Genomic DNA, 20,752 nt, shown 5'->3' with positions numbered 1-20,752 from the left:
AACAAGAGGTGGGGGGGAGATCGGGGGTAAAATAAAGAGAGACATTGGGGTGAGGTAAAGAAGTAACAGTAGGGGATTGAGAGAAAAGTGGAAGGATTCAGTAACAGCACGTGCATTCCAAATAGACCATTATTCCATCAGTGACACAGACAACTGTACTTTAATCCAATATGATATACGTTCAAGTTTAGTGATTAATAAAAAATATTGTTTAGTAATCCATTCATCATTACTACCTTCATTGATAAAAGAAGGTCAGTTAAAATATGGTATTATGAAAAAATTTATATAAAAACGTCAATTATTTTCCGACAATTGCACACTTCGAACGCGAAGCGAAGAGGTAGGGCTTTACTGTCGAAAAGTTACCCCATTTTCTCACATGAAAAAATATATATCCGGGAATATATGCCGGCAAAATAGCATACATACGACAATACTAAAGATATAAGCCGCATATATACTATTATGTCGAGATATATTTTTTTTCGTGCGGGTAAATCGTGTTTATTATTTTCAAGATCGCATTCACACGTTATAAAAAAACACAATAATATTAAGAGGAAACAGTAATTAATAAGTCTGTTGCTTTTTTTTTTAATTGAACAACACGTATTATTATAAAAAAAATTATATCATCGCTGTCCGTAAGTCTGTGGTTCAAAAATAGTGTGCGGCACAGATATCTCCAGAACTTCTTGACAAAATGGCCTAACTTATTTTCACTGTTTCACATTTTTCATTGACTGTTATGTTGCTGTATGTCACTGAGCAGCACCACCAGCATAACAATTTTTATGAAAAAATAAACCGCGGGTTTCAAAACATAACGTGAGTGTTCGAGGTGTCCACTTTTAGATTTTCCAAATTTTTTTATATAGAAATACAGAATTTATTTTTAAAAATAAATTTATTTTAAAATTTTTCTATAAAACGTGGATCACATACTTGTCAAATATTTAAAAATAATGTATTTCATATTTTTAAGGCTTACTTATTTTTTTCAAAAATGAAAAATTAAATTTATGTAAATCGAAAATTTGTCTTATTGACATGTTAGCGTCACCAGTTGACCCGGCTTTTAACAATAAATAATATTATAACGATTTTAAAAATTTGAAAATTTTTTTCGATTACTTGAATATCAAAATCTTATTTATTTTATTTTTTTATATTCATTGTATCTCAGATTACTCAATCACATCTTTTCAATATTTGTCTGAGGAAATGGAAGACTTATCCCTATTTCCTCTTGCCTCTCGCTCGCAACCGAGTTGGGATATCACGCGTAGCGATTTCCTGAAACCTTTTCATCTGATTTGAATGAAACTTAAACTGAAAATTTCTTTTCGAATAGAGAGTATGATTATATTACTGAGGATAAGCTCGATAAGAAGATTTTGTTGGAAAAATTTTAATTATTTGAAAAAAAAAATATTAATTTATAAGATAAACTGTGTTTATATTTTTTTTATTATGAAAACATGAAATTGCAAAATGTTAAGAGGACGCATATTAGAAAACTACTTGGTTTGTATAACGAGTACAGTATTTAATATGCAAATAAACCCAAGGAAATTATTGAATTTTTTGGATAACCACCAAAGTAAGTTGGCAACATCTCAAAAGGAATTTTTATCAACTAAAAAATATATTTACTGCATAACAAATTAAGTTTTTTCGTTAAATTACATGTCGAGATTCAGAAGCTATAGAATTATATTTATATACAAAATATAATAACAATAAATATTACAGGATTATTTTAATTCTAGAGAGAGATTTCAAACAAAAATTCATTATTTATAAGTTTTAAATATTTGTCATTCAAAATTTCTTTTTTTAACTTTGTACATTTTGTTTAATTTGTACAATCCATTATATCTCGCTAACTTATTCTAATATTTTTTCGAGCTCTATCAAAAAATTTTTAAGTAATTGCAATTAAGTAAAAAAAATTTTTGTCTTATTTCTGTCCCATCTTACCCTCGCAAGAATACATTAAGGGGTTAGGGGTACTCAGAGGCCTGAAAAAATGATGATTTTCAATAATTTTTTTTTTGTAGTTAATTACTTTATTTGACAAAAATAAAAACATAGCTTTATTAGAACACGTTTCGATTTGACTTCACGAAAATTTCAAAAAAAAAAATTAATAATTCAAAAAGTTATCGCTGTTTTTGTAGAGCCCGTTCCTCCCGAAGTCCTTTGCGGTGATCATCATAAGTCCTTGGAGATTCATCTAAAATCAATCGGACAAGAAAAATTAGTTTTATTAATAGATAATCTTGTGCCTGATCGAAGCTTTTTTTTTTTTTTCGAAATTAACAAAATGGCGGCCTCAGGAAATTTTTTTCAAATTTTCGAGAAAAAAACCGACAGTTTATTGTTAAAAAAAAATCGAAATTTTTGAAAAAAAAAAAAATCCTTCGATCAGGCACGAGTTTTTAATGTATTTCAAAAGTACAATAAATTTTATTGAAATCTACCGAGCAGTTTTTAAGTTACAGTGATCACCAGTTCAGAAAACATAGTTTTGAGAAAAACGCATTTAAAGTTTTGCTATGGATTTATGTCGAATTATAAGAATTATTTAATAACTTACACTGAGTCATCTATTCCTGGACCATATAATAGCTCTTCAGCCGTCATAGCAGCTTCCAAAATATTGATTTGCTGGTGCCTACGTTGCAATCGACCTTCTCGGGTGTTATCATTAGCGCGCTTATCTGCTACTTTGATACGTGCAGCATCCATTCTTTCTGCATACCGATGAGAATTAGGCCCACAATTAAGTCCTAGTGTATTCATCAAGACTAATACTGAATTTATACCCTCATTAAATATACACATAGCAACGTATGCAGCTATTTGTACGACAGTAAAACTAGTATTTACCGTTTTTGGGCATATTTTCCATACTAGTTGGTTAAAGCTTTCATTATTATTCTGATTGAATCCACCTACACATCTTGAAAGTAAATTTTCATTACTAAGACCTTCGTATATAGGCTTGATAGCTTTTAAAACATCAGAAGGTAAGGGAGAATAATCGTGAGAATAGGTATCAAGCTCTCCTCTTGCTTCAGCGCGCTGGTAAGAGCACCAAGATTCTTCGCCTTTTGGACACATATCATGATTCGGTTTTTCATCACTCGAATTTCATCAAATTTATTATTCGAAATTCAGTACTGCTGTCTTCAGGTACATCATCTTCAGTGTTTTGTTTTAATTTTTTAGAAGATGTACTCTGAATACTTTCATCACGTTCGGCTGTTTTCGGATTAAAAACATTCTTTCTTTTGACTGAACGCGACTTATTAATTTTTTCAGAACTCCGAAGTTCTCTTGAAACCTTTCTAGAATCACGTCCCATGGTTAATAATTTAATTCACTTGAGAAATAATTTATCACAAAACTATCGACTGATCAGTGCAACGACTACAGGTATACTGGCAACCAAAAATTATTTTTCAGTTCTTGTACTACCTACAAATTGTGAATATATGTAGAAGGATTTATATATATATATATATATATATATATATATATATATATATATATATATATATATATATATATATATATATAATTATACATACATTAAAATGGGGAGATATTCATGACAATGAAACCCGAAAGGTCGGTTGCTTGCAGCTGTTTCTAGCTACCTGCTCTCGAATGCCACGTAGCACCCGAGCGTCCTTTGGTCATTGTTAAATAACTCGAAAAGAATTTGTCGGATTCACTTCAAATTTTCACACAATATTTTAAAAATATTATACTTTAAGAAAATGCAAAAAAAAAAAAATCGATTTTTTGAAAATTCTGACTACCCCTAACCCCTTAATTAAGATGATATAAAATATGGAATACGACCAGTAAACAAACATAATTTTCAACAAATTAAATTTTTTAAATGATCCATTTTACCCCACTCGCTTATTTCAACATTTTCTCTAACATCGATAATTAATATTTGAGGTCATGAATTTTTACAAATAATTTCTTTGTTCAATTGTAAAAAAAAAAAAAGAAGAAATCGTCAAATAACTTTTTTTACGGCCCATTTTATCCTACGATAAAAAAAAACTTATTAATTCCGATGATATAAAATATAAAATATAACTAGTAAATAATTATACACGGAGAAAATTTAATGGTACTATTTACAATACAAAATTTGTAATTTTAACCATCTAAAATGGTAATAACATTTTATCACCGGTAAAATGATTAGTTCTACTATTAAAAATGATAACAGTTACAATTGATGATGGTAACGGTTACTATTGAAAATGCTAATTATAACTATTAAAGATTGTAATGGTTACAATTGATGATGGTAACGGTTACTATTGAAAATGCTAATTATAACTATTAAAGATTGTAATGGTTACAATTGATGATGGTAACGTTTACTATTGAAAATGCTGATTGTAATTATTGAAAATTATAATTGTTACAATAGAAGATGGTAACACTTACCATTCGAAGTTGTAAAAATTCTTAACTAAGAATGTGTGTGTGCTCGCGTGAGTGTGTGCATGAGTGCGCTCATGCGTGTGTGTGCATGTGTACGTGTGGGGTATATGTGTGCACGTGTGTGTACATGTGGTCGTGCGGGTGTGTGCGCAACCGTGTGCATGTGTGTGCGAGCAAGTGTGCGCATGGATGCGCGTGTGTGGGAGTAAGTGTGCGTGCATGTGCACAAGCGTAGATATATGTATGCATGTGCGCGTGTGTGTGTGTGTGTGTGTGTGAAATTAATCACTTCCCCAGTTAATCAAATTACACATAGACAAGCGTCTGACTATAACGTTTATATTTTAATTTTTTATTAGCTTAGATGGTCATCATTATTTTGGCTGATAGTAACCATTACCATCAGGTTATTAAGAATTACGATTTTTTTTATAATAGTAGTAATTATTTTAGATAATAATAGTTATAATTTCTGATTATCATAAATAATTGAAAACTTTACCATACACTGTTAGAAGTATTTATTTGAGCCAAATAAATATTTGTTAATAGTTAATAAATGATTTATTAAATGAGATTTATTTGGGCCAAATAAGCCATTTCTTAATAGTTAATAAATGGCTTATTTGAATAGAAAGAAATGACACGTGATGTTAATTAAGTAAGGTTATGACAAATAATTTATAGGACTGTTTAATTTTATTTTTTTAAAGAAAATAATGCACACAATTAATGTTAATTGAAGATAAAAATTATTATACAAAAGATATAAAAAAAATGAAATATTATAATAAATTTTTACTAACAATCACACTCATTCCATTCAAAGCTATAACCTGAACTTCATGTGTCATTTCTTTCTATTCAAATAAGCCATTTATTAACTATTAAGAAATGGCTTATTTGGCTCAAATAAATCTCATTTAATAAATCATTTATTAACTATTAATAAATCTTATTTGGCTCAAATAAATACTTCTAACAGTGTACAGATGGTAGACACTACCATTCAGATTGTTTATTTAATAATTTAAATGATATTATCAATCATATAATTCAGTTTAAAAATTGTACTATAACTTGATGGTAACTTTTACCATAAAATTTTCTCCGTGTAGTTTTCAAAAAAATCAAATAAAAAAAATTTTTTAAACGCTCCATTTTACCCCACTAAATTATTTTAATATTTTTTAAAACTAATAATCAATTATTGAATCAATAAATTTTACAAATTACTTTGGTCAAATATAAAAAAAAAACTCATTAATTTAGATGATACTAAATATCCAATATATCTATATGATAGTAAAGCTTATAAAGCCAAAAAAAAGATGAATAAAAGTGTTGAAAAGTTCTGCCGACATGAATTGGAAAAAAAAGTGATACGCGCTTTGAATCATGAAACTACAAAGATAAGCCGGCAGGCTAATTTGTCTGATGAATGAACAAGCGTTGGACAAGCTACATTAGGGCGCATAAGAGATTTCCAAGTATTAAAATAAAAAAAATAATAATAATAATAATAATAAAAAAAATAAATCACAGATTTAGATTACGCAGCAAAAAAACATTTATTTATCAAAGATAATTAATAAAACTCTAGTTATTTTTAATTATTTTCTATCTTGCATTGTACACACCGGTGTAGAGTAAAGTATATATCTATCATGTCATAGCTAAGTGGAAAAACTTAATGAAACCCACCTGTGACAAATTAACCAGCTAATTGTTTCAGAGAAAAATTATTAAAGCCTGCTGACGGCTCTCACAATTGATCGTGTTGCAACCATTTATTTTTATTTTTAAAGACCCTGTCACTCTTTTGCTTTAAATTTGTGGGAGATTAAACCCTTTTAGTCCGCAAGCATTCAACGCTTTTCGCTTTTCTTCCCTCAGTCCTTCCTACCAGAGGATACTCGTGCCATCATTTATTTGTCGACTTGTGTAATTAAAAAAAAAAAAAACATTCAATATAAATACTGAAATTTAATTTATGTTTCATATAATAGATTAAAAAATGTCATTTACTTCAATTAATTAATTTTTTCCGACGAGCATAAAAGAAATTTAGATTAAAACAAAAATTTCAAAACTTATTGAAATCATAATCTTTGTAGCGCTGGTTAAAAATTATTCTATAGGAAATTTCTATTTTAGACAGTTTTTGAAAATTTTTACAGATAATATCTTGCAATATTTCAGGTCGATAAATTTAAATATAAAAAATTTAAAAGTACCTTAAAAAAAAAAGCATCTCAAATAAATTACAATTTTTTAAACTGTTAGAGTTTTAACTTTAAAATTAAATTTTATTGAGTTCTGTACAACTATTTTTAAACTATCTAAATTTTTAATAAGAGTCTTTTCTAACTCTTAACACTGGAAAGGATTGACAGAAAAAAATAAAAAAAAAGGAAATTAAACCTTTAATGATACGCTTTTTATCCACATTATAAAGAAAGATTTAAAAAAAAAATGTTACACCCATATTTGGCGCGAAAAATAAATTAAATTTTATTTTAAATTTATCTTACTAAAAAAAAAAAACTGTAAAAATTTTTTTTATAAATTTAATTTAACTGTACATGAAGAGTACAAAACCTTTAACTTTGAAATATAATTATTTTCGTTTTTTTTTTGAAACATTTTATCTATAGATATCAATATTTAAATTTTAATAATACTCAAGAATATTCTTATCACAAACTTGCTGTTAATTATTCAAAAATTAAAATCTACTTAAAAGTTGTCCAATTTATACCAAAAACTTATTTTAAATAAATAATTAAAAATTCTCTTTAACTTTTCATCCATACCGTCTTTAAATATCAACACAAATAGTAATTGACTGTGAAACATTTGCGTCTCATACATATATATATAATGTATACTCTCAGACAAGCAAGTAAACCTGAGCGGAACTGTGGGGTAGTCATTGCGGCGAAAAGAATAGATTCCGAATAAGGGTTACGTCCTAAGGGAAATCAGTAGGAGGTAGAGTGGGCCGAGTGGGCCCACCCCAATGTACCCGCGACTATACACTAAACTACACTGTAGGTCTGAGGATAAACCGAGGGAGATATACGTCTACGTTGGAGGATCCCCTTGCACCAAAGTAGCTTGTCAATAACTTAAATCTCAATCGTAACTTCCCTCCTGGCTCCTTCCTCTTTTCTCCATACCAACTTTGCCTTTACCACAACAGCTCCTTGTTTTCCATTCAATTTTTATTCCCACAATTTAGGCATATTTCACTCAACTTTTTATCAAGATTACAAGTCATAGAAATTTTTTACCCTAAACATAAAATCTAAGTAAAGTAAATTAAAATACATAGAAATAAATAAAGTAAAAAGGCTTTAAGATGACAATAAAACCATTGGAGAATTAGTGTGTCAATGTTTGTATTTATACGAGGGAAATATTGTTGAATGGCAGTGGATAGTGCTAGACATAGTAATTAACCAGAACACATTGCTCCTCTGGGATAGAACGGCATTGCCAAAGGATGAGAAGTGAAGCTACAACTGGCTACTGCACAACTACTAACAAGTTTAAACTACTACTGCTACTACTACTACTGCTACAACTACTACTACTGCTCCTAGTATTTGTAGTAGTTATAGTTGTAGTTGCAGTATTACGACATTATAACTATACAACTACAACAATGGCATATGGAATTCCCGCCACGCATCGACTGCACTGCTAAATGTGCCCCCGGAGCGCTCATACTTCATTTGTGCTGATTATGTCTAAGTACAAAATGCATATACATGTGTATATATGTATGTACATATATATATATATATCTACTACATTTACTATCGCAAGTAAATATATATATATATATATATATATATATATATATATATATATATATATATATATATATATATATATATATATATATATATATATATATATATGTGTGCGCTGGTAGATATAGTTGTAATATATATGTTACTAGATACATAAATCGACAATCTCTCTGCTGTCTCACTAGTTATACAGACTGCATTATAGGTACACTCGATCACAATACAATACACTTACGATAAATCTAAAATAGAACGATTATCTCCGGTAAACTTGAAGCTATCTCGTTTGTTTTAAATATATTGATCGGTAAATCTTTTTAAGCTAAATTATTTTTAATTGTTTGTCAGTATACTTACTTTTATTTTTACTCTGTAGCATCTATTGAATCGATTATTTATTGCAGTACTTAAATTTACTTTTTTCTTTTTTTAACTATATTTAACTTTATTTTTTATATTTTTTAGTAGATTTATTAATTATACACTGTAAAAAATTTGCGGAGTGAATGATTTTTTATTTATTTGATTCCCTCGGAGTGAATTTTACTTTGTAGGGGAGTTTCCGAAAATATTAATTATTAAAAATATGGCTAATACATAATGAGCTTAGGTCTTTAATATTTTGATTTTTAAATTGAGTACGGAAGTAATTATGAGCTCCCTTTTCATATATTAACGCGAAATGATTTTTAAAAATTATAACTAGCTGATAACAAAACTTGAACGAATATAATTCCACTGAATCACAATCTGTCATAATATGACTTACATCAACTATGCCACGAGATAAAATTTCATATTGCACCAAAATATCACATATTCCCATGAAAACAATGTCACGGTAGCTATTCAATAATTTAAGATTTTCACTACGTATTATATATATGTAATTATAATTAAGTGAGTTACTAAAACATTTTATAAATTAAAAACATAATATTTTAAGTTTAATTATTAATATCTTAATCGATTATTTATTAAAATAATTGTGTTTCTAATTAACAGCTGTTTCTATTAAATAGAAACTTATTTAAGTTATATTATAACTCAGGACTGAAGTGAATGCGGATTGAAATAAAATCTGCGTCACTCCGAAATCACTCCGCCGAGAAAAAAATCCCTATTCACTCCACATACGGAGTGATTTTATTTTAAAACTCCAGAAATCCGAATGACGGAGTGAATTCGTATTCGAATCAAATCCGTATTCACTCTCGATTTTTTACAGTGTAGAAATGAAATTTATTAACTAAATATTTTAACCTAAAAATTTCAAATTTTTTTTCGAAATTTTTCAAATAAATTATTTAGCAATTTTTTCAAGATTTTGTCAGGGTTAATTTTGCACACCCCAAGCGCGAAAGCGTTCTGTGCGCCTTACGATCGACATCACTTTTTCGACTAATTCACTCACGTTAAATCATCTCTACATTTTTTGGATTACACTCAAGTGAGTTAATTGTATACTAATAGTGCAAAGATAATTTATTAAGGAATAATTTCGACCCGGTATATTAAGATTCATTATTCCATTGATGAAAAATGTTTTATTTTAATTCAAGAAACCCGTGCTGTTAATTGCTACACGGTAAAAAAATAACCGGGGTAAGTCCAAGCGATCTAGATGTTAAAATTTGCGGTGTTAAATTTCAACATCGAAAGCGGTGTGAAAATAACGCCGCCGCTGGTGTAAATATTCTTTACCGGTGCACGGAAAGAAATTTTTCGCGGATACCATTATGCTGTATGGTCGATTCCACCATACTGTATGGTAGCAAGGATTTTTTCATTCGTTTAAAAATTGTATGTATAGATGATTTGACCATACGGGAATGGTAACATTCACAATAGTCATGGCGTATGAGTCTATGCAAGTATGGGCATCAGACCCATACTGCTTGGTGGTATCCACAATGCTTCTGGCAGATAACCCTATTCAATATTGTAAAATTACGTATGCTTATATTGCAGTAGTACCGAAGTTTATTAAAGTCAAAACATAGGTTATGTTTGGTTATAGTTTAAAATATATTATCTATAAATATTATAAGATTAAACCCAATATTTATAAGTAGAGAAATATATAAGAACATAATATTAATGATAAATTTATGTTATTATTAATATTTATTATTTTCAGTATAAACTATATGATTTTTTTTATTCCCGATTGAAATCAATTCATACCAATTAAAAATTCTCGATGGGATTCAGTGGAAATTAAAATATGATAAAAATGTTCTGAAATATATTGATTGTTTTAAATAATAAAAATATATCTTTTAGAAAAATTAATTTTTAAATTATGAGGCATTATTCCTTGTAAAATTTAAAAGATAAATAAGGAAATAAACTATCCTTGGAGAAAATTTTTCGGACTTTTCTCTGAGAAACTCTAAAAAAGTCTTTAGAACTGTAGGACTGAGTTTTTTAGAGAAAAATCCGAAAAATGTCCACCAGGGTTAATTTCTTTTTCAAATTTATTTATTTATGATTTATTTTTTAATTTGGTTAATGTACAGCGTTATTGACATTAATACAAATTATATAAAAAAATTTGCAACTATACATTTACGCAGTATTGATGGTAATCCGATAGTGTATTGACTACTCCACAAAGATCTATTGTGATGCAGCCTAGTGGCATTGCCGTTTCTTCAATGTAGTATGGGACTCAAGCCCATACTGATATTGTCTATCTCACTATACAGACATGTAAACTACGCAAAGATTTTTGTACTATACAGTATAGTAGATAACGCCATACTATAATAAGAGTATGGCGATAAGCACCATACATTTCTTTCCGTGTGTTAAATAAAATTTCCCGGTGTTAAAATATTTTACTTTGGAAATATTTTTACTTGCTCGATCACTACAGTTAAACAGTGTGCGTGTGTGTGCGCTGATGTGTTTGAGTGTGTGTATGCGTGCGTGTGTGAGCGTGTCTATGTGTGCATATGTGAGTGCGTACGCGAGTGCGCCTGTGCGTGTATGTGCTCGTGAGGTTAAGCGTGTGTGTAAGTGTGTGTGTGTGCGCTCGCGTGTTTGAATGCGTGTGTGTGTGTGGGGATATTTTTTGCGTTTCATATGTTTTCCAAAGTTAGTACTCTGAGCGGAAGCCAGTTTACTCCGCTTTTACACCGGTTTGACACCGGTATTTTAATACCTCCGAATTACGCCTTCTACACCAGTGTGATTTAATTTTAACACTATGCATAGTTAAAATTAGTCTATTTTTAACACCGCTCTTTTTACAGTGTTCGTATGAATTTTCGGAAACACGATAACTTTCGAAAAATATAATCAATTGGTTTAATATTCTTCTACTATAGCTTTGTATCTTTTGTCGCGAGAATCCTATTAAAAATCACTATCTAAATCCTTTTTGTTTAATTGTAATTAATAAGAAACTTAAACTCGGTAATTCATGAAAAATTTAGCTGCCATTTCTTATTTTTATTATTAATATTTTTTATTTTTTTTTCCTTCACTAGCGGCTGGCGGCAGCACTTGTATGACAGTACAATAAAAAATGACGTCTATGAAAGAAAGGCGGAATATTTAAAAATAATTTCAAATAACGAAAATCAAACTGAAAGAAAAGACCAAAAAATTGAAACTAAAAATAAAATTAATAAGTAAAAAGATAAATAATAATATAAGCATAATAATAATAAAAATATCAATAATTATCATGAGCGATTGAGGTGTGCACTTCTAAATTTTCCTACACTTTTTATTTTTATTTGCAGTTATTGTTTTCTAATTTTCAATTGAATATTAAAAGAAATTTTTGGTAATTATGGAAAAATGTGATTTTTTGAAGGCCTTTTAAAATATTTATACTAAGGTTTTTTTCTAAATTATTTTTTAATTAAATAGACAAGTGTAGCTCAAAATTATGACGCTAAAATTTTTTTATGTTTTTATTTATCAATTTATTTTTATCAAATTTAACAAAATTTATATACGTATTTATTTTTACGTTTTACTTGTGTTTTAATTTCAATACTAAAAAAATTTTTTTTTTAATTATTGCAATCAAAGGATCTATAAATAAACCAGAGCAATGTTTGGTTGGATCAGCAAATCTTAGTTGTCAAAAAAACCATTATTTCTCCATTAGATGAACAGTTGCGATAGTATTCGCCAACTGGCATTTTCGTTTAGCAGTTCTTCTTCAAATTTACTGCGTCCGTCTCTTATTTATACCTTTTTTTCTCTATATATCTATATATTTATATAAAATATTAAATAGATCTATAATAGTACTAGCATCCATACACAAACACACACACACATGTATGTATACATGTATATATTTTTTATATATTACATAATATGTAGCGCGACAACGTTTCGGTCATAACTCATCGATCGAGGGAATTTATTGGCTTTCCTCGATCGGGAAAATAAAAAAGGAGTTAGAGAAAGGAAAAAAAACTATCATCACCATCACCACTACAGTATAGTACTTAAAATCTCATTTATATTGGCCCGCTATCTGCTCCTGGTACATAAATTCACCAAGTGCCTCGTCCAGGTTTATACCGAGCCACCCGTCGAGAGCATATCCACAGAGGATGCGCCAATATGCGATCGTTCCTCGATCCTCTATTATAAGTACCTCTATCCCCATCTATATCCCTATATCCCCGTACCCATCCCCAACCCCATCCTCAATTTCACGCTATTAATAATTACTAATTACACCCAATAAAACACAATGAAGAATAAATAATATAGACTTGCTAGATAAAAGATGATTGGAAAAAAAAAAATAAATTCCATTAATTTATTTGTAATACATAATGATGCAATTAACGCCTTCTATCGGGTTCATTTTCACAAATTACTCTCCCGATAACATTAATTGCTATTTAATGATTAATTTTATTTGCTTTCGCTATCTCAAGATATATTTGATAGTCAATCAATATCATGATAAATAATAAATTTCAACACATTTTTTTTTATTCTTACCATGAAAAATCATGTTGTCCCAACATGATTTTTCATGGTGATCCACCTAGACTTGTTTATGTCGCACCACCTAGATATTTTTTTCCGTGTAGAATTTATTTTTCTATAATTTGATTTATTTATAATTAGTATATTACATACCTAGGCCAGTAAAATAAGAAAAGTTTCAGATCACATGTAATTGTTGGCCGAGGCTGATAAACATGTGGTCTGAGGTTTTTCTTATTTTACTGGCCTACGTATGTAATATACTATTTCGTGCATTATACAATTTTTTTTCTGCAAGTTAAATTTGACAAAAAAATTCAATGTTTCCAATATTCGTTTTCTTAACTTCCCGCTAAGAAAATTGAAAATTTTCAAAAATTCGGAAAGTTATTGGTTTCGGTCCGATTTTCGAAAATTGAATTTCTATCAAATCTTGACGTTTTGAGGTTTTAGGAAGCTATTCTGTATGTACACCCATACAGGAAGCCCCAGAGTTGAACGACGGGGCCATGTCTGGGACATTATTGGGAAGCCCATCTTGGCAAACCTATACTGTCCCATGCCCGGGCCACAACTGGGTAATTAGTCTTGGCCATTCCAATGATTACCCGAGCTTAGGTCAAGACTAGGCTCCCCTGCTTTGATCATTCAATGGCAACCTACACTTGGGCCAGGACTGGGTAACCTAGCCTTGGCCGAACCAATGATTACCCGAATTTAAGCCAAAACTAGGTTCCCCTGCCTTCATCATTCAATGGCAAGCCAGATTTGGGCCAAGGTAGGATTATCCAAGTTCGGCTATACCTATAGTTTCCCATCCTTGGGCCAGAATTAGTTAACCCATATTTTTTATTAATTATTCAATTAACTCATTATTATGGTTTTTTAAATTAATAATTATTTATTTTTGAATTAAAATAAGTTTTAATTAATAAATATTATAATATTGCGGTTAAAATTATTTAGAACTAATAATTGAAATATTTTTTAGTTCGTTGTTATTTGCAATCAACAACCGTAATTTTATAATTTTAGTTATAAAAATTAATTCAAGTAAGAAATAACTCATGAACTTCTACAATAAATGTTATTTTTAATATTGGTGGTAGAGCAAGACAATCCAACTGGGTTCTTGATAAATAATCAATTGAATTTAATAAATTTTATTTTTTAAAATTATGTAATTATAATAAAAATAATACGAAATTATTATTTTTTTCTTAATCGAAAATATTTATTTAATTGCTCTTTATATTTCATAAAACCAAGTGGTTGTAGTAAAATGAATAAGTACAACATCTAAAAGTTTCGGTTCAACATTAGTAGGTTCGTCCAGTAGCTACCGTTCAAACCTAGCGATCAGAAGGACGGCAGTTCGCGCCCAGAGCCCAGCAGAATTTTCACCGAGTTTTTTCACGTCATTTACCTCACTTAAATAGTTTAAACGTTAATGATCACAAACTCTATTAGGATAATAACAATAAAATTTTTTTTAAATTAAATTTATTTGTTTTGTCGATGCATGGGTCAAGTCTGGCAAGCAAGCATGGGCCAGGTCTGGCAAACAAGCATGGCTCAGATCTGGCAACCACGCATGGGCCAGCCTTGGCAATGATGCCTAGGCCATTGGTAACAACCAAGCCTGGCACCCTGTTATCATCCCAGACTTTTGTCAAAGCTGGGCCAAAGCGGGTTTACAAGCATGGGCCAGAAATTGACAGCATTGCGCCAAGCGTGGTCCATATCTGGCCCCGTCGTATTTTCCTGTATGGGCATACGTATGTAAATATCTGTAACTTTTGAACGGATGAACCGATTTTGATCGTCAAGGTGGCATTCGGCGCGGCTTGTCAATATCTAATAGCTGTCAAAGATTGAGCTTGATCGGTAGGGCTTGTTCAGAGATATTCCAAAAGAAAAATTTGTTCAAAAATGTTTTTTTTGATAACTTGTAATCCGTTCGATGGATTAATTCCAAAATCAACTGTGCTCTAAAACTTTATAAGCCGTGTCGAATGCCGCCTCAATCATCTGAATCGGTTCATTCGTTCAAGAGAAACCGTTGTCGAAAGAATTAGAAAGAAAATTTTTTTTTAGTATTTTTGAAATTTCTCAAAAACGACTAGATAAATCAATTCTTGAATCTGATCAGCTTTAGAACTCAATAAAATACGTCGATTGCCACCTCAACCGTCTCAATCGGTAACTTCGTTTGAGAGATATCGTTGGAGGAAAAATGGTAAAAAACGCTTTTTTCGAAAAGAACGGCACGCAAAAGTATTTTCGAGCTCGAAGAACTCGAGAATGTATTCACAACAATGTTTTCGAGCTCACGGAACTCGACAATGGTGGGAAGTTTTCGGGCTGGCCTGCAGGGTCAACCGATGGACCGATTTTTTTTTTTTTTTTTATAGGTAAACACAATATTCAATAAAAATCATAGTAATAATAAATTTCTTTAGTTTAATAAAAAAATTGTTATAAATATTAATTGACAACGTGACAACTATTATAAAATAATAGTTATCACAGTAGAATAAAACAAAATAAGTCAGACTTAATATTCCAAACAGAGAACAGTGTTATTAAAACAAAAATTAAAAAAAAAACCCACAGTAATCAATTCACGTACAATATTTAATTAACGCATCGCTGAATAAATTTATTCCTTAAAATAGCATCAATGAATAAAGTTACATTATCGATTGAATGTTTTTTTTTTTTATATGTAAATATATAGTAAAATAAGAGACAAGTTTAACGCTATACGCAAAAAATACAAAATAAAAAAAAAATAAACAGAGGGCTAGTGTGTAACTATAGAGACATTGTAAAGGCAAGTGAACGAATCAGTCAAGCTTCAACTATCCCGTGTACCTGTACTTGCCTATATAGATGTTCACACATGGATAATGTAGACACGAATAAACACATACATACACTAACTTACACAGAACATTGTCGAGACTCGAGACGCGTCCAACTCAGCGCGTAATGAACTTGTGAATATTTAGTGGAGTAATTGGCCACCACAGAGTAAAACGGCTACTCGACTAATTGGCATTCCCTATGTACGCGCCGAAAAATCGTAAATGACAAAAACGTATAAGTCATATATATACATACTTTTATTTATATATGTATATAGTATATATGTATGTGTATATATGTGTATATATATATATATATATATATATATATATATATATATATATATATTAGACCGGTTCAAAAAAATCGACTATTTTTTTTTTTTTCAAAACCCGCAGTAAAATATCTTCCTAGTCATGAAAAAAGAAGCCTGTGAAAACGGGAGCTCTTAATATCAATTTTGAAAGGTCGCTCATCGTAAATTTCTATTTTACGTTTAAATAACATGGGAAAAAAAAATTTTTATTTTTTTATTTTTCTAGCTCGGCATTCGCACGTCATATAAATGAGTCCATAGCATATTCTTGTAGAGAATTTAACGCTCTACAAAAAAGGTCGCTTATCATTTTTTGATAAATCCATCCATTCGAAAGTTATCGGAGCTGGAAGTCAAATCTATAATAAATTTCCAGATCTTTTTACTTTTCCAGCAAAACTATCAAACTTATCAAAAAATGTAATAGGATCTTTTTTATAGACAATTTTATTCCCTACAAATTATTTTTAATGAAGTTCTTTGAAATTCCGCATTGTTTTCTAGTTATTTTCGTTTTAATCTTAAGTTCTCAGAATAGAGTAGAAGACTATTATTTTTACGAGCTTGGCATTAAAATGAAAATAACTAGAAAACAATGCGGTATTTCAAAGAATTTCATTGAAAATAATTTGTAGGGAATAAAATTGTCTATAAAAAAGATGCTATGACATTTTTTGATAAGTTTGATAGTTTTGCTGGAAAAGTAAAAAGATCTGGAAATTTATTATAGATTTGACTTCCAGCTCCGATAACTTTCGAATGGATGGATTTATCAAAAAATGATAAGATACCTTTTTTGTAGAGCGTTAAATTCTCTACAAGAATATGCTATGGACTCATTTATATAACGTGCGAATGCCGAGCTAGAAAAATAAAAAAATAAAATTTTTTTTTTCCCATGTTATTTAAACGTAAAATAGAAATTTACGATGAGCGACCTTTCAAAATTGATATTAAGAGCTCCCGTTTCCACAGGCTTCTTTTTTCATGACTAGGAAGATATTTTACTGCGGGTTTTGGAAAAAAAAAAATAGTCGATTTTTTTGAACCGGTCTAATATATATATATATATATATTAGGGTGGCGCAAAAAAACCGACTATTTTTTTTTTTTCAATCTCGCATGAACATTTGTTGGTTTACGATGTTTTAAGAAGCCTCTCCACAAATCAGCTCGATAAAAAATTTTTAAGAGGTCGCTCACGAATTTTGAAAATATCGAAAATGATCGAAAGTAGGATTTTTATTAAAAAAATTTTTTTTTTCTCGTGGCAGCAATAGTTTATATTTGTAAAATCATGACTATGCTGAAAATTTCAGCCCAAAATTTAAATATTTAAACGGCGCTCAAGAATTTTGAATGTTTCCGAGCGCAGTCTCTTGGACGTTTTTGAGCGACCCTTAAATATTAATAATAAAGCTTCTCGATTTTTTCACCATCAATTTGCATGACAATGAATGGAAATATAACCCGAGAAATAGAAATAATAAGTTATTTACATACTTTTTTATTTTTTAATTCAATTTGTAGGTTTTTTCGCTTATTCAAAACTGACCGAATTTCATTGTTTAAGACTGTTCTGTATATTTTTGGTTATGCAAAAGTTATATTTAAGTGAAATGACAACAATTGAGTTATAAAAACTAATTCAAACTATTAATTACATATTATCAGTTAATATTCGAAATTCTTGAGCGCCGTTTAAATATTTATATTTTGGGCTGAAATTTTCAGCATAGTCATGATTTTACAAATATAAACTATTGCTGCCACGAGAAAAAAAAAATTTTTTAAATAAAAATCCGAATTCCGATCATTTTCGATATTTTCAAAATTCGTGAGCGACCTCTTAAAAATTTTTTATCGAGTTGATTTGTGGAGAGGCTTCTTAAAACATCGTAAACCAACAAATTTTCATGCGAGATTGAAAAAAAAAAAATAGTCGGTTTTTTTGCGCCACCCTAATATATATATATATATATATATATATACTTTCAATTTAACGCAATTTAATTTAACTAATTAATTTTAAATAGACAAGTTAATTGCTTTTTTTATATGGACATCAATTTAAAATTTATTTCCTAAAAAATAATAATTATGTAAAGTGGATCGGACACTTGAATTATTAAAATAAATAAAAACATAGAAAGAAGGAAAAGGGAGTAAAACGGACCTATGAAAAAATGTCTCATGTGATTTTTTTTTACTATTTATACTTCTCAGTCACGCAATCATTAATTATTTAATTAAAAAAAAAATTTTTAATTGGAATAAATTTTTCTGAAAATGTTCATCGGCCCCCCTCCCTCTTCTATTTTTCCAGTGATTTAATTTTTGACACAAAAACTGAGACCATAAATTATTGGTAGTAATAAAAATATTAAATATAATGAAAACGATTAATAGTGATATTTATTGTATAGATTATTTTTTAGTGGTAAAAAAAATATATTTGAATGGTAGAGAGTAAGTAAAGATTTGTAAGATGTAGGTTGATAAAAAGTAAATTCCAATAAGTTTTCAATTTGGCACAAAATGAAATGCCATTAACATTTTCCGATCGGATCTAGCTCTGAGAAAGAGTAGTATTCGGCCAGCTGCCCATCGGACGAAAAATGTTGCACGTGTTACTACTGAGCTCGGACGATTCACGTGAAAAAAAAATAAATAAAAGTATAGAGTGTGAGATGTAGAGGAAGGTGGAATTAAATTGGAAAAAAAGAGAGCGAGATTGAAAGAGAGCGACAAGTGAGAAGACAAGGAGCTGAAAAAAGACACTAGTAGAGAAGGACGAAATTAAAAAAAAGTGAGTGACTTGCGCCTTGATAACAAGTCTCGATACGTTTTTCACTTGGTTCCTCGTTCAACGTCGCTCCTTTCGTTATTTTCTCTTCTCCATTTACCCCCAAGAATGCGACATTAAGCGGCTTTAAAGAGGAAAAGAGGGAGAGAGAGAGAGAAGAAAGTGTGACAGTCTCAATGTGCAACGAATGCAAGTCTCAGTAGTATTGAGACTCAAACGAAATAAGCAATTTAAGTGTTGCCTCTTCTCTGATTAAATTTTATCCAGCTCTGTTCATTCATTTCTTTCCATCAAAGCTCCAATCTTTTTTCATTAAATATTCCTTTTCCCTTATATATTATTTATTGACATCTTTCTTTATTTCTCTATCATATATTGATTTTATTTTTAAATATACTAACCTCACAATTAACTCAAATTTAATTAAATTTTTAGTAATAAAATACTCTATAGATGATTAATTTTTTTTCTACATTAACTTTCATAGAATTCAGAAAAAAAATATTATGTCATACTCAGTTAATTACTTGATTATATTCCCAATAAAATTTCATGTGATGAAAAATAGCTAATTTCTTTAAAGCAAAGATGCCTCTAATGAATATCTCAAAGTTATTTTCTATTCAAAATATTTTTTATTGAATTATTATTTTACATAATCAACTAATATTCTATAGTTGAACCAAAAATTAGAACTATTATTTTACTAACAGTGAAACAAGTAAGTGCACAATTAAAATTGAAGAGTACAGTTAGCAAAGTCTGGCCAATCACAAACTCTCAATTGAGGATTGAAGTGAAGTCCGCTAGGACAAGGCATTAAAATCGGCTGTAATCCAACGCAGACGTAGTAACTCCCGCAGCTCACGGGATTGGGCAACAGGATTGCCTCGTCTTCGTTATCAGGCTGAACATCACAGTCAACCGGTGGCTTTGGAACTGGAGTTGAGCTAGTTGGTTCAGAAGTTGCATCCGATGCTCTTATCCACCGGTTTTGATCCACGCAATTTACCATCGCAATAAGTGTAACAAGAAATATGACAATTATCACTAGAACAAAGTTAATAATTATCGTCAAATAAAATTCAAATTATTAATCTTCAACACTAAGACCACTTACCTTTCATTTTTGGTTTTAAGTTTTTTTTTTCTGTTTGCTTTTATTTTACTTGAATGATCAAAGTTTTTTTGTCTTGACGCTACTAAAACAACCATTTATATACTCGATTTTTTTCCCTTTCCTCATTTTAACACTTATCATTTCTCATAATTATTAATGCATACTCATTTTATCTATCAACTTATCAATCGTTCACTCGAAGAAATAATTGATATATTTATATCACACATAATGATAAAAATGCTAGTAATAGCCATATATAGTAAATTCCGACATTATTATTTTTTTTAATTTAATGAAAAAAATTTTAACAATTTCCTAAATTTCAATTTTACTATAAATATAACAAAAATTGTTTC

General features: G+C 29.6%; 2 protein-coding genes across 4 annotated transcripts; both read right to left on the bottom strand.

Annotated features, from left to right (window-relative positions):
• Nucleotides 1–2,011: 2,011 nt before the first annotated feature.
• LOC130678035 (uncharacterized) lies at nt 2,012–3,833 on the bottom strand. Of its 3 annotated transcripts, XM_057485023.1 has the most exons (4): nt 3,603–3,833; nt 2,899–3,489; nt 2,606–2,822; nt 2,012–2,242 (listed from the first exon to the last, which is right to left on the bottom strand). In XM_057485023.1, exons 2-4 carry the CDS (start codon nt 2,918–2,920, stop codon nt 2,239–2,241), a joined length of 243 nt encoding a protein of 80 aa, XP_057341006.1. In that variant the 5' UTR covers nt 2,921–3,489; nt 3,603–3,833; the 3' UTR covers nt 2,012–2,238. The 3 variants fall into 3 exon arrangements, with proteins under 3 accessions (XP_057341006.1, XP_057341003.1, XP_057341004.1); XM_057485020.1 differs by having other exon boundaries at nt 2,606–3,489; XM_057485021.1 differs by lacking the exon at nt 3,603–3,833 and having other exon boundaries at nt 2,606–3,502.
• Nucleotides 3,834–19,927: 16,094 nt separating this feature from the next.
• Nucleotides 19,928–20,481, bottom strand: LOC130678039 (peritrophin-1-like). Its single transcript, XM_057485027.1, has 2 exons — nt 20,394–20,481; nt 19,928–20,323 (listed from the first exon to the last, which is right to left on the bottom strand). The coding sequence occupies exons 1-2, from the start codon at nt 20,398–20,400 to the stop codon at nt 20,007–20,009; spliced, it is 324 nt and encodes a 107-aa protein (XP_057341010.1). The 5' UTR covers nt 20,401–20,481; the 3' UTR covers nt 19,928–20,006.
• Nucleotides 20,482–20,752: the final 271 nt, after the last annotated feature.

Source organism: Microplitis mediator, chromosome 11, assembly GCF_029852145.1.
Source record: "Microplitis mediator isolate UGA2020A chromosome 11, iyMicMedi2.1, whole genome shotgun sequence".
NCBI lineage: Eukaryota > Metazoa > Arthropoda > Insecta > Hymenoptera > Braconidae > Microplitis > Microplitis mediator.
This window is presented reverse-complemented; position numbering and strand designations above follow the sequence as displayed.

What these genes read in the sequence shown, in the direction of transcription:
- LOC130678035 (XM_057485020.1), bottom strand. Translation starts at nt 3,132, where the DNA reads ATGTGTCCAAAAGGCGAAGAATCTTGGTGCTCTTACCAGCGCGCTGAA.